At 48.6% G+C, this 12,532-nt stretch overlaps 6 protein-coding genes across 6 annotated transcripts; 4 read left to right on the top strand and 2 right to left on the bottom strand. All coding sequences in view use genetic code 12, as the record gives it.

The window, feature by feature from the left end:
• Positions 1-367: 367 nt before the first annotated feature.
• FOB63_002800 (m-AAA protease subunit) lies at positions 368-3,256 on the bottom strand (the record flags this gene model as incomplete). Its single annotated transcript, XM_002616145.1, has 1 exon — positions 368-3,256. The coding sequence occupies one exon, from the start codon at positions 3,254-3,256 to the stop codon at positions 368-370; it is 2,889 nt and encodes a 962-aa protein (XP_002616191.1).
• Positions 3,257-4,661: 1,405 nt separating this feature from the next.
• FOB63_002799 (esterase/lipase family protein) lies at positions 4,662-6,476 on the top strand (the record flags this gene model as incomplete). Its single annotated transcript, XM_002616146.2, has 1 exon — positions 4,662-6,476. One exon carries the CDS (start codon positions 4,662-4,664, stop codon positions 6,474-6,476), a length of 1,815 nt encoding a protein of 604 aa, XP_002616192.1.
• Positions 6,477-7,013: 537 nt separating this feature from the next.
• Positions 7,014-7,463, bottom strand: FOB63_002798 (uncharacterized protein; the record flags this gene model as incomplete). Its single annotated transcript, XM_002616147.1, has 1 exon — positions 7,014-7,463. One exon carries the CDS (start codon positions 7,461-7,463, stop codon positions 7,014-7,016), a length of 450 nt encoding a protein of 149 aa, XP_002616193.1.
• A 459-nt stretch (positions 7,464-7,922) lies between these two features.
• Positions 7,923-9,149, top strand: FOB63_002797 (DNA-directed RNA polymerase I subunit; the record flags this gene model as incomplete). The annotated part of the gene is made up of 1 exon (XM_002616148.1): positions 7,923-9,149. The coding sequence occupies one exon, from the start codon at positions 7,923-7,925 to the stop codon at positions 9,147-9,149; it is 1,227 nt and encodes a 408-aa protein (XP_002616194.1).
• A 335-nt stretch (positions 9,150-9,484) lies between these two features.
• FOB63_002796 (uncharacterized protein) lies at positions 9,485-10,237 on the top strand (the record flags this gene model as incomplete). The annotated part of the gene is made up of 1 exon (XM_002616149.1): positions 9,485-10,237. One exon carries the CDS (start codon positions 9,485-9,487, stop codon positions 10,235-10,237), a length of 753 nt encoding a protein of 250 aa, XP_002616195.1.
• Positions 10,238-10,921: 684 nt separating this feature from the next.
• On the top strand, positions 10,922-12,391 carry COQ6 (putative N,N-dimethylaniline monooxygenase; the record flags this gene model as incomplete). The annotated part of the gene is made up of 1 exon (XM_002616150.1): positions 10,922-12,391. One exon carries the CDS (start codon positions 10,922-10,924, stop codon positions 12,389-12,391), a length of 1,470 nt encoding a protein of 489 aa, XP_002616196.1.
• Positions 12,392-12,532: the final 141 nt, after the last annotated feature.

Here is a 12,532-nt window from a genome sequence, read left to right as displayed (position 1 = left end):
TCCAAAGGCACCTAGTATCCTTTACTTTATAAGGATTATGGTTGTTTCGGTACTACTTTATCTTCAAAAATGCTTTTTCAAAAAAGTCATCTGGCCTTGGTAAGTATATTCTTCTGCATTCGTCTCATCTGTCAACTCAATCGTCTTTATAGCGTGTTTAAGTGAGAAATGGTTGTGACTAAATTACATACCGAAGGCAATGCTTGGTGAAAAAGAAATGAAGAGCTGCTCAATGGTTCTGCCATTACTTTCGTGTAAGGGAAAAATTAAAGCTGCAGGTTAAGTAAAAAGAAAATAGTCTACTATCCGCTACTTCCTACGCCAACGCTAGATCTCATATATACAAGTACACATTTAATGCCTGGAATCATGCGTCATCCTTCTTCTCTTCAGGAGGCTGCTCATTCTTGAAAGCGTCGTTGCCATCAAGATATTTGTCAAATGCATCGTTTGTCTCTGGGAACGGTCTCTTGCCCAACAAACGTATCATGTCCTCTCTAGTAATAAACTCCTTCTTCAACAATTCTTGGGCAACAAGCTCCACCTCTTGTGATTTCTCCGACAACAATTGCTTGCACCTATCGTAACATTCTTTGACGATTCTTTCGACTTCCTCGTCAATGATCTTATTGGTCTGGTCACTGAATGGCTTAGTCAAGTTGTCTTGGCTTTGAGTGTCAGCGTAGTTCACCATTCCAACTCTTTTGGACATGCCGAAGCGCAACACCATCGATTGGGCAATGTTGGTGACTTTTTTGAAATCATCGTGTGCTCCACTAGTGACAGAAGCAAAGTTGAGCTCTTCGGACACTCTGCCACCCAAAGTCATGATCATCCGGTCGTAGAGTTGCAACACAGTAAAAAGATACTGGTCTGGTGGCAAATATTGCGCATATCCCAAAGCGCCTTGGCCTCTTGGAATGATCGACACCTTAAGCAAAGGATGCGCGTAACGCAAGAACCAGCCACAGACGGCGTGGCCAGCCTCGTGGTATGCGACAATCTTCTTTTCTTCTGGGTCCAAAAGTTTCGATTTCTTCTCAACACCTCCAATGACTCTTTCGATGGCCAATTCAAAGTGTCTTAAAGTAACAGCTTTTGCATTATACCGCGCAGCAATTAACGCTGATTCATTGCACACATTGGCAATGTCGGCTCCAGAAAATCCGGGAGTCAAGGCAGCCAAACGACCAGATAAGTCTTTGTCGATGTTTTCTGCTAACTTGATTTTCTTCAAGTGAACCTCGAAAATCTCCTTACGACCTTGCAATTCAGGATTGTCAATAGCAATGTGCCTGTCAAATCTTCCTGGTCTCATTAAGGCCTTATCCAAAATGTCCGCTCTGTTTGTACCTGCTAAGACGACAACGTGGTCTGTGCTATCAAAACCATCCATTTCAACCAACAACTGGTTCAAAGTAGTTTCACGCTCATCGTTGGCTCCGCTTGCATTTCCCTTGGATCTCTGCTTACCAATGGCATCAATCTCGTCCACAAACACAATGGATGGAGCGTTTTCTCTGGCAGTTTTGAACAAGTCACGCACACGCGAGGCACCCACACCAACAAACATTTCAACGAACTCAGAACCAGAGACAGAATAGAAGGGAACTCCAGCTTCTCCTGCGGTGGCTTTGGCCAACAAAGTTTTACCAGTACCGGGAGGACCAGACAAAATAGCACCACGGGGAATCTTAGCACCCAACTTCTCATACTTGGCAGGTTGTTGCAAGAATTTGACGAACTCCATCACCTCTTGTTTCGCTTCGCTCATACCTGCAACGTCTTTAAACTTGACCTTGACGTCAGTCTCTTGATTGAATTTTTTTGCTGTCAGTTTACCAAATCCTAATGGTCCACCCATACCGCCCATACTGGCCTTTTTCGTCATGTAATAGATGGCTCCGAGGAACAACAAGGTTGGAAGGAAATTCACCAACATCTTGGTGGTACTGCCCTCAGAAACATAAACCACAGGAAGTCTGAGTTCATCCGGAATCTTGTACTCCTCTTGGACTTCCCTCAAATTTCTCTCAAACAGCTCAATGCTTCCAATGCTGAAATAATATTCGCCACCATGAGAATACTGAGCCTTTCCATTATCATTTAACTCGAGGAGGGCAGTGCGGTGGTTGATGACAATGAGTCGTGCCACGAGATTCTTGCGCAAGAAATCAGAAGAGAATTCCTGGAAAGAAATCTCGTGGTTCCCGTTCTGCGAAGTCAGGTAGAAGAGCACCAATGTTAAACCACCCATCAACCCGAGAAGAAACAAACGAGCATTTTGTCCGGTGATGTCAATGTCGAAGTACTTGTAATCCTGGTTCTTTTTCTCCAGAGATTTCTTTTCCACCCGTGGTTTGTCCAGACTTCTATTGTTACTGCCTGCGCTCTTAGTACTTTGCTGCTCCGCATTTACACCTTTGGCTTTGAGCATCTCCCGCACGCGGTTCAATTCCTCAGAGTAGACTTTGAACTGGTGATATTCTTCGCCACAAAGAGGGTTGGAGTTAACTTCGCCTTCCTTGGCAAAAGGTACGGCCCAAAAGACACCGAAAACGTCAAACCACGTACGGATTAATTCAGGTTCCAAGCTAGAAGTTTTCGCAGCGAGTGATTCCATTTCGGCGCTCTCCATGTCGATGTGGTTTTTCGCGTACAACTTGAATATGGTTTGAACCTCCTCGTTGTCGAAACGAACGTCCGCGGCATGGTCAATGGAGTTCAGAAGGCGGTAAAAGACGTCGAAAGCCTGCTCAATTTCCGTCTTTTGGAGCGGCGCAAGCGAAGGATGTTCCTTTTGGAACTCGTCCGTAATCCGCTGAAGCACCAATTCTGGGTTCTGAAGCTTCAGCTGAGCGTAAGCGTCACACTCCTGGACAAAGCTCGCCAACAAAAACAGCAAAACCTCCTGATAACGACGGACAGCCGCCATATTGGTAGCGTCTGCCACATGAAGAATAGCAGGGTCACTTTCAGTGAGATAGTTCTGGAGCTCAATCACACGGGCCTCCTGTGCGTCGACTTGTGGGCGCAAGCGCCATTTGTCTAGAAATCCGGCCTTGTCGAAACGGCCACGGAGCTCATGCAACTTTTTCAATTCTTGGGCAAGCTTGTTCTCATGGTCCTTCTGGTCTAGGCGGCGTGGCGAAGTGGTGAAAAAACGAGCCGAGAGCGACGGGCGAGCCGGGAATGCTCGCGGGGTCCAGCGGCGAGACACGGCCGCGGGTGGCCTGCTTGCTCGGATGGTTCTCATTTTTGTAGATGTGAATAGTGATTTGCCTTTGGAGCTAATTGCCTTTGGAGAAGCGCGGGCACAGGGAGGCACGGGTCTGAGAGCAGGATACTTCACCAAGATGGCGAAAGGAGAGGATAAAGAGGAGGAGAAGAGAAAATCGAAACAAGGCAGAAGTGGCGGACAGAAGAAGAAAGAAATTGATGGTTTAGTGTGGTGATGTTGGAGGTACTCCAAATCCAACTTCCTAGTCACGTGACCGAACACACCAGAGTAGAAGATAATAGCATTGGTGTCGAAACTAATGCTTTGGCTTAAAACTTCAATAATTGATCTCTTGACTTCCAGTAATGGCAAAATAGCCTAAAATTACTTTTCGGAAGCAAGACATCAAAAAGGAGTTTTCGAAGCTGACATTTTTGCAGTGAGCAGGTGATCTACTCTATATCTTTTTTCTTACGATCGTGTTCTTTCATCATTCCATCCATTAGGCTCCTTGCAATTTTTGTTTGGTTGCTTGTCTACAAGATTTTTTGGTATCCAGTGCCCTCATTAATGTGCGAGACTTCAGTGGGCCAGCCTAGAAAAACGAGAACCTTTGGTTAGATGTAGTCATCAACTGGAATATGTATGTACGATCAGAGACAAAAAAGGCTCCAGAAACACCCCTTATTACCCAGCCTTGATTACCTAGCCTTGATTACATTCAATTCTATTCTGTAATCACAATGCGGGGATCTATTAGTGCCCAAGCTGTCTGTCAAACCAAAATTACGAGGTCGCATTTTGGACATCTACAGGTCGGTCATCTGGCCTGTCTACGGAACGCTAATCTACAGTACGCCTATTCTCTGGTCCCCCAGTCCTTGAAGCTGTTATTGATTTTCAATCTCTACATTCTGATCCAAACTTCTCGGGCCCAGTTCGGTTCCTCTGCTAAGCTCATGTGCCAAATTTGTGTCTGACTTTAAGGGTCTAGTGCAATGGGGCGCACATTTCGGCCGGCGCGCCAGATCCGCCTCATCCGAAGGGCCAAAATGCTTCAACGGCTTGGGCCGAGAGCCGCACCGAAATTCCCGTTGACACATGCACTCGTTCGATCCGTTTCACTTGTCTAATCACCATCACTTTTGACTTGGGCTTGGTCATATTTATCGACAAGAACTTACTAACGCCGCTGCATATTGGCCGATTGCTTGACAAAATCGGCTTCTTTCCATCGCTAAATACAACCGCTTGGCTTTCTACTCCGCTTGAAGCTGCATCCATCAACTTTACCGCTCGGCTTTGACATATCGCTTCTCTCATCCGGCAACACTTAAATTTTGCCTGATTTGACTCAATTGGCTCAGCCGGACTAAGTTTCATCTCGTTTGAATAGTTTCCTCGTCTCACTTCACCAATTGCCCCATCCCCGATCAACCTCATGGCGCTGGATAGTCCTGTGGCGTATTCTCCCCACGCTGAACACAATGTCTCTCGACGCTATACTCGAGAAGATGCAGACTCGCTCGTGGGAGGAGACTCGCTCGAAAACTTGGTTCTTGAAACAAAACCAGCGGACGCCCACAAAAAAGTCTTTTCCTTTTCGCTACCCTTAGGCGGACTCTCTGGTCTTCAGCTCAAATTTCCATTCTCGAGCAAACTTTCAGATCCAGAAGTGGAGCAGCTACGGCTCCGGCTAGAAAGACACGACACACTTAGCACGCTCGATGAAGATCGTCTCTTTGCTGCCAAAGCTACAGACGATGTCCGTTTCCGTGCTGTCAAGCATCTGCTTAAGGAAAATTTCACTGACATCCTACCGGACTTTATCAAGAAGGATAAGTCATATGAGGCGATTTTTGCGGAGCTTTCAGGGCCTGTGGCAATTCTAGGCGGATACAGAGGCTCAATCTTGCGTGATGCCCGTAATGGCAAACGGGTTTGGATCCCGCTCAAGGCAGGGCTCAATTTGCGCCGCATCAACTTGCTTCTCGGACCATCGAGAGAAGATGAGCTTCACGCAACAGATTACATTTACCCCGATGGCATGTTGAAAAACGTAGGTCCGTTTGACATTTCTAAAAAGCTCATGAAAAAGTTGGCCCACAACCCCAATGTGACCGTTAGAGACTTCGGTTATGATTGGCGACTCAGCCTTGATCTTCTGGCAGACAAGTTGATTGAGTTTCTAGAAGGTTTGCGCAGAGAAACAGGCCGTCCCACCATTGTCATTGCTCACTCAATGGGCGGTTTGGTGGCGCATGGTGCTCTTCAGAAAAGACCCGAACTTTTCCGTGGCTTAGTTTACGTTGGCTCACCCAGCGAATGTTTGAATATCTTGGGACCACTCCGTTATGGTGATCTGATTATGCTATCGGACCGTATCCTCACGTTCGAGACAAACTTTATGATGCGTTCGCTGTTTGCATTTTTGCCATTGCACGGGCGTGTTTTTGCCAACATAGAATCAGGCGAGTTCTTTGACTTGGACTACTTTGATCCAGATACATGGGTCGAGTACAATCTCAACCCGCTAGTGCTGAAAACAAGAAAATTAGCTGAAGAAGCGAAGGGCCCTAATGAAGAAACAGTGGTGCAGATACCGAAAGAGAATGTAGAAGAAGGCGGTCCTCTTACAACTATAGGGTCTCGCATCAAGATTCTCCAGCCCAGCATAGCACGCCGGCACAAACCCACGCTTCTTACTAATCTGCAGATGCAAAAACGCCACAAATCGGGCCGTTCCAGCCCCCTGCCAGGAAGTCCAAGTCTGGATGGATTCCAAGACTTTAAGTTCCACTTGACTTTCGCCGAGGCCTACGACTACCTCTGTGACACTCTTCGGCGCACGAAAGAATACGTACTTGGACTCGAGTACAAGCCAGAATTGGAAGATAAATATCCGCCTTTGGCTGTGGTTTACGGCAACACGATTCCGTCTGTTCGGGGTTCCAATGTGCGCAGTCCGCAGGACATCAAGGACGGGAATTATTATGAATTTTTTTACGGACCAGGGGACGGAGTTGTACACGAGCGGTGGCTAATGCCAGAAAAGAAGGGTTTCAAGCATTATGATCCTAAGACAGGAAAGGGCCATATTGTGGGTAAGTTTGCATCTGATTGTGGACATGTGAGTCTCATGACGGACTTTAAGGTGATTGCCGAGGCGTTGAGCGCAATAGTAGAGGCCGAGAAGAACTGGAAAAAGAATACTGAGAGTGACGAGAAAACAGCCAGCAGCGAAGAGAGTAAATAGACTTGAAGGGATAAGAAGAAGGTGATTATATAATGCGACGTATGACTTCAGCGAAGAAAATTGTAGTTGATAGGATAGGTCAGTGCGTAAGTAAAAATGATATGGAACACACCTTGTACTAAAGTATTGCCAGGAGCCCAAAATACTACGTGTGGTTTTTTCAGAGCTGTAAGTTTGTTCTGGACAGTTCAACATGATTTTTGGCAGAAGCGTACATTGAGTATTTGAGCGGACTGAAAAAGAATAATGCCCAGATTAGCATCAACATGGAGAGAGCCCAACGTATGTCCAAGAATTGTAGACAATTTAATTTGATGAAAGTGATTATTAGACGATTCATAAGAGCGATTATCATGAAGGTGAGTTGAGAAAGTAATCATATTAATGGTGGTAATACTAATGATGCAGATTGTATCGATGACGCCCGAAGACGGCCGATGACGCTGATCCAATATTCATCAATGATGAAGATTATTGATCACGCTGTTGAGTAATGACGATGCTGGTTATCAATGCATAGAGCTGATTTAACAAAGCTCACTCCAGTTCTTCCACCTCTTCGTACTGCACTGTGATCCAGAGCGAGCAGCTCAGACAGGGCGCCGCAAGCTGAAGCCCGCCTGCGCCGTCGGGCGTTCCTGCCTCCAAGTCCGCCTCGGTAAGGGCAATCGCCGCCTGAGCAGAGCACCGCGGGCAATCGCGCGCCCAAATGCCATCGGTCTCCACAAACGTTTCGAGCGTATACAGATCGAGCCCCGAGCCCAAAAACGGGCGCAGATGCGAGCCCAACTTCTTGTCATACTGCGCACGACACTGGGGGTCGCTAAGCGCCTCGTAGGCTTCTTTAAGGCGCAGAACTGAGATGCGGGCCACGGCGCCGCCGGTTTTGTCGGGGTGCGACGTGAGAAGAAGGCTGCGGTAGGCGGCGCGGATGTCTTCGGGCGACGCCGAGGGCGAGACGCCAAGCACAGCGTAATGCGAAGACATTGCCTCTGAACTCTCTTAAAGGTGAGCAGTGGGCGAGTCTAGTAGGATTGCAAAGTGTCCGAAAACTGTTCGGAGGTGTCCAGATGTCCAAGATGGGTTCTCCAAGCACCAGTTGTAAAGCAGTTGTCTGGCCAGTTCTAAGCAGTTCTAACCAGTCTAAGCAGTTCTAACCAGTTGTCAAAGCCGTTGTCTAACAGTTGTCGAATGGTCAAGTATCAAGTCCAGTCAGACAGAGTCAGCCAGTCCAGATTCGTTCCAGTAAATGCGTCGCGATCCAGTCGAATGTTGTCCCGAATTCCGCAGCGCTGGACTTAACTTGCCGATCCGCTTAAAAGCTCGTCTAGATTCTGTCTTATCGACTTGAAGCTAGTGGTACTTTCATGGCGATGTGCGTGCGCGCGCAAAACCACCGATGCGATCGCACCAAAATTTCTCGATGACCTAAAAACTTCCCTACTCATGTCGAAAAAAGAGTTCAAAACGACCGAGTTGCGCGTGGCCGCGTGCGCCCCTCAGCCCGTGGCCGTCGTGGGATCCTTCTTCAACGGCATGCGTGTGCTGCCCGACACCAACTTTGAGCTCTTTCAAAACAAGCAGAATGGCTCTTTTCTCGTCCATGGCGAAAACAGCACCTTGGAGTATAATGGTGTGGATGCAGACGACGCATGTGACTACGCCGTGGCGCTTTATGACCCAGCGCACAAGTCCGTCGAGCTTTTCCCGGCGCCCATGGTGCACGGACGAGTGACATCTCTTGACGCCAGAGTCCACAAGGGCCCCAAGATCAAGCTGCGGGGCGCCCGTGCTGCGGTCCAGAGAACCGCTTTGGGCGAAGCTTTCGGTACGAAAAAGGCCAAGGCGGCCATCGCCAGTCTGGAGCGCAATCGGATCGACGCAGACAAATTGCAAGACATGGAGTTGGACATTGTCGACAACGTCAAGGAGCTCACGCTGGACTTGCCCTCGCGCGAGCAGTTGCAAGACGTCAGCGTGCTGGTGCGCCCTACGCCTCCGGCAAACGTGGATGCTACAAGTGTCGAGGACATTTACGCCCTCCACTCGATAATACCCAAGAAGGAGTGGGCCAGCATCCGGGTCCAGGCCATCTTCGACGAGGAGAGCGCGGAAAAGCGCATGGAAATGATGCCCTTTGGCCTGTCGGCGTTCGTGGCGAAAAACTTGCCCAAGTATGTTTCGCTCCACAACACGGAAAAGGTGCAGATGTTGTACTACGCGGCTTTGTTGTTTGGAATCTACCACCACCGCCGTGTCCGCGACAAGACGTCGCTCATGGAGCGCTTGGAAAACAAGCCATCCGAGCTCTTGGTCGACGGCGTGTTGGGCCGTTTTGCTGTGGCCAGAACCACTGCCGTGGGAAAATCCAAAGACCGCTCTTTTGTCATTGATCCCTTCCACGAGGACAAATTGCTATGCTACTTGCTTGCGCTTCTTTTCCACATTGAAGGTTTCACGTTGGAGGTGCTTCCGTTGGCAAACGAGTTGAACATGAAACCCACACGACTCGTCGGTTTGTTCCGTGCTTTGGGCGCCACCATCAAGCCCGTGGGCGTTGGAATGGCCGAGGCCATTGGCTTGTCCAAGAAGGAGGCTTCTACTTACAAGGTTGCGGTGTTGCGTGTGCCTTTCAAGTTGCCTGAAATGGTGAGAAAGGGCGCCAGACGCTAGGAATTGCATAGGCTGGTTTCGGCCGGAAACTCATTGGACGTTTCGTAGACTTGACATAGGAGCATGAAAATACAAGAGACATAAGAAAGAATATGAGGGCTAGAGTGGTCTGCTCTGCTCATCGATAATTCTGTGGTGCATTTTTAGGAAAACGGAAAACGGGCATCATAGTGTAATGGCCCGGACGTGATACATGTAGAATACATGTACATATCATCACAGAGAAAAACACACTGCTTTTCATAAGTAGCATATTGTTTGTACCGGTTGGAGTGTATGGTGATACCTTTACTTCCCATACAGGCGACATCAACCTCATCACATTGACAAGTCCAATGACAACAGAATCGGAGAAACTCAGTGACTCGCTTGCGCAATTGGCCCAATGCGAGCAGAAGATCGGCGAAGCCGAAAAGGATGTGGAGATTTATCGCATCAAGAAAACCCAGTCGATCTACTCGGAAAGAAGAAACATCACTAAGCAAATCCCACAGTTCTGGTATATTGTGCTTGCCCAAAACGATGATTTTGCTGACTACGTACGGGCCGAGGACTTGAAATATTTGGATTTCATCGAGGACATCTATGTTCATTTCGGTATTGCCGATTCGGCTTCCGTTAAGCATTACAGAGACTTTTCCATCACCGTCTCTTTCAAAGACGACACCGGCACTGTTCCCACGCAAACCGTGACCAAAAAGTTTTTTGTTTCGGAAGATAATGGTGAAGAATCCATCTCCTCTGAGGCTGTTGCAGTGGAATGGCCGCAGGAGCTCAAAGACATTTGTCCAGCAGAGATCCGCTCCAAGAAAGACGGCGACTACACTCCAGAACAGAAGAAAAAGTATCGCCAAGGCATGAAATCGTTCTTTGCATGGTTTGAATGGACCGGAACTAAGCCGTCCAAGGAGTTTCGGAGCGGCGAAGATTTGACAAGGTTGATACTCGATGACTTATTTCCTAACGCAGTGCGTTATTATGCCGAGGCTTTGAAAAACGACCAAGAAAGCGAAGAAGATAGTCTGGAGGGAGAAGAGTTGGATGTGAGTGACACAGAGCCAGCGCAAAAGAAACACAAAAGCGAATAAGAGTGGCTACAGATAAAAAATCGACTCAGTAAAGTGTCAATTTTGATCTCCTCAACAGACTACAGCTGCTTAGAAACGAAGAAATCAACTCTACCTGACACCAATTTCTGGCGAATGTCGGCCACCAACGCATATTCGTTCCACATCATTTTCTGAGTCTTTTGAAAAGAATCGACGGCACAATTGCAATCGCTACACAAGTTAGCCTTGAACACATAGATTGTCACTCTTGACGACTTGTTTGTATACGCATCTAAGCTAGTGGCCCAAAACAGTAAATTTCCAAATTTAGAACAACAATTCCATTTCTACATCCGCCGTAAACTCATCTCTGAATGTACCATAACTACTTAAAACAGCCTGTCGTCTTGAGTGGATGTATGGGTCTTTTCCATCGTACGAGCAAAATACGCTAATACTCAAATACTGGAGAGCAGGTGATGCGCGCCTGCACATAAACTCATTTATGTGTGGGCTATTGCACACGACAGGAGCTTTGGATCCACTTCTAACTCCACTAATACGTATAATGCACTCAAATAAGATTATATATACACTTTTGGCACCCCTCAGACCACATTGTACCGGAAAACAGACGGGCTCCAACAGCTGAGGTTGCCTGGTGTACGGGTGTTCTCATACCGCGCTTTAGCCCGCTCGTACCAGTTTTACTTCCCCAGACCAATGTTTCTTTGCACAAGGCGACTTGCCACTTCGGCCAAGCCCATTTTGCAAGATATTGTTGTTGTGGGCGGCGGTCCTGCAGGGCTTTCCATAGTGGCGGCGCTCAAAAACTCGCCTCGCACCAAGCATCTTACTTGCACTTTGGTGGAGGCTCTGAGTTTAGCGCCAGCCCGTTCTTTTGCAGAACAAGCGCCGCCAGAGCTCACAAACAGAGTGGTTTCGCTTACGCCACATTCAGTGGACTTCATGCGTACGCGCACATGTGCATGGCCGCTCGTACACGAGGACAGAGTTCGTTTCTACGACAACATGGTGGCATATGATTCGCAGGACAGCGATGCTCGCATTCACTTTGACGCCAGCAATGTTTTTGACGCCAGCGGTGCGCCGGGCGAAATTGCAGCCATGGCAGAAGTGGCAAATATCCAGGCTTCGTTGCTTGCGCAGGTGGAGAAGACAGATGCGACGGTGCTCGACAACAGCAAAGTGGTGGCCATTGAGAACGAGGCAGAAAAGGTGCAAGCAACTGATGAGGCTGCAAAAACAGAAGAGACCGCGAAAGCAGAGGCAGCTTCGGCTGAAGCTGCAGACTGGCCCGTGGTCACGCTTAGCGGAGGACAGCAGCTAAGAGCTCGCCTTTTGGTGGGTGCAGACGGCCAACGGTCGCCTGTGCGGCAGTACGCGGGCATTGAGGCTCGTGGCTGGGCATATGACCGCTTCGGAGTGGTGGGTACGCTCCGGCTTCAGTACGAGGATTTCCGGTCGATTGCATGGCAACGGTTTTTGACAACGGGACCTCTTGCGATTTTGCCCATGCCAGGAGACAGTGCCACGTTCGTGTGGCTGTCGACACCTGAGCTTGCCGATGTGCTTCTCAAAACCGACGATTCTCTTTTCCCCCAGCTCATCAATGCGGCAATGGTTTTGGACGAGACAGACTTGCAGTACATCTATGGCATGTTGCAGGCTAATCCAGCCGACCCTAATGTCGCAGAAGAGATTGAGTGGCGCATGAGTAAGTTTCTGCCTGACGAGCTTGACGACAAGTTTCCCGTTCCTGTCGCCGAAGTACTTGCTGGAAGCCGTGCACGGTTCCCCTTGAGGTTTCTGCAAGCAGACACATACGCAGCACCCCGCGTGGCTTTGGTGGGAGACGCAGCGCATACAGTTCATCCGTTGGCAGGACAGGGACTCAACATGGGCCAGACAGACGTGGAGGCATTGGTGGCAGCCATTGAGCAAGGCGTGGCCCGCGGGATGGACATTGGCCTGATGCTCGTGCTTGAGCAGTACGTTGCACGGGCATGGCCTTCCAACCACATGTTGATGGGTGTGTGCGATAAGTTGCACAAGCTTTTCTCAACGGACTTTGGCCCAATTGTGGCGCTCCGTGGCATTGGGTTGAAGTCGCTCAATCTGCTTGATGGCGTCAAAGACTTGATGATCCGTGCCATCAGTGGACGGGCATAATATGTACGCGGCAGTGCTGTGATATGATATGTACGACTATGAATATGAACGATGGAAACGCTTAGGATTTTGTAGGTCTAAATGCGATTACACTATTGCTCGTGCTACTGGCCAGAAGATCACTGCGTTATCTCCATCACC

This window comes from Clavispora lusitaniae, assembly GCF_014636115.1.
Source record: "Clavispora lusitaniae strain FDAARGOS_655 chromosome Unknown tig00000078_pilon, whole genome shotgun sequence".
In the NCBI taxonomy this organism is placed as follows: domain Eukaryota; kingdom Fungi; phylum Ascomycota; class Pichiomycetes; order Serinales; family Metschnikowiaceae; genus Clavispora; species Clavispora lusitaniae.
This window is presented reverse-complemented; position numbering and strand designations above follow the sequence as displayed.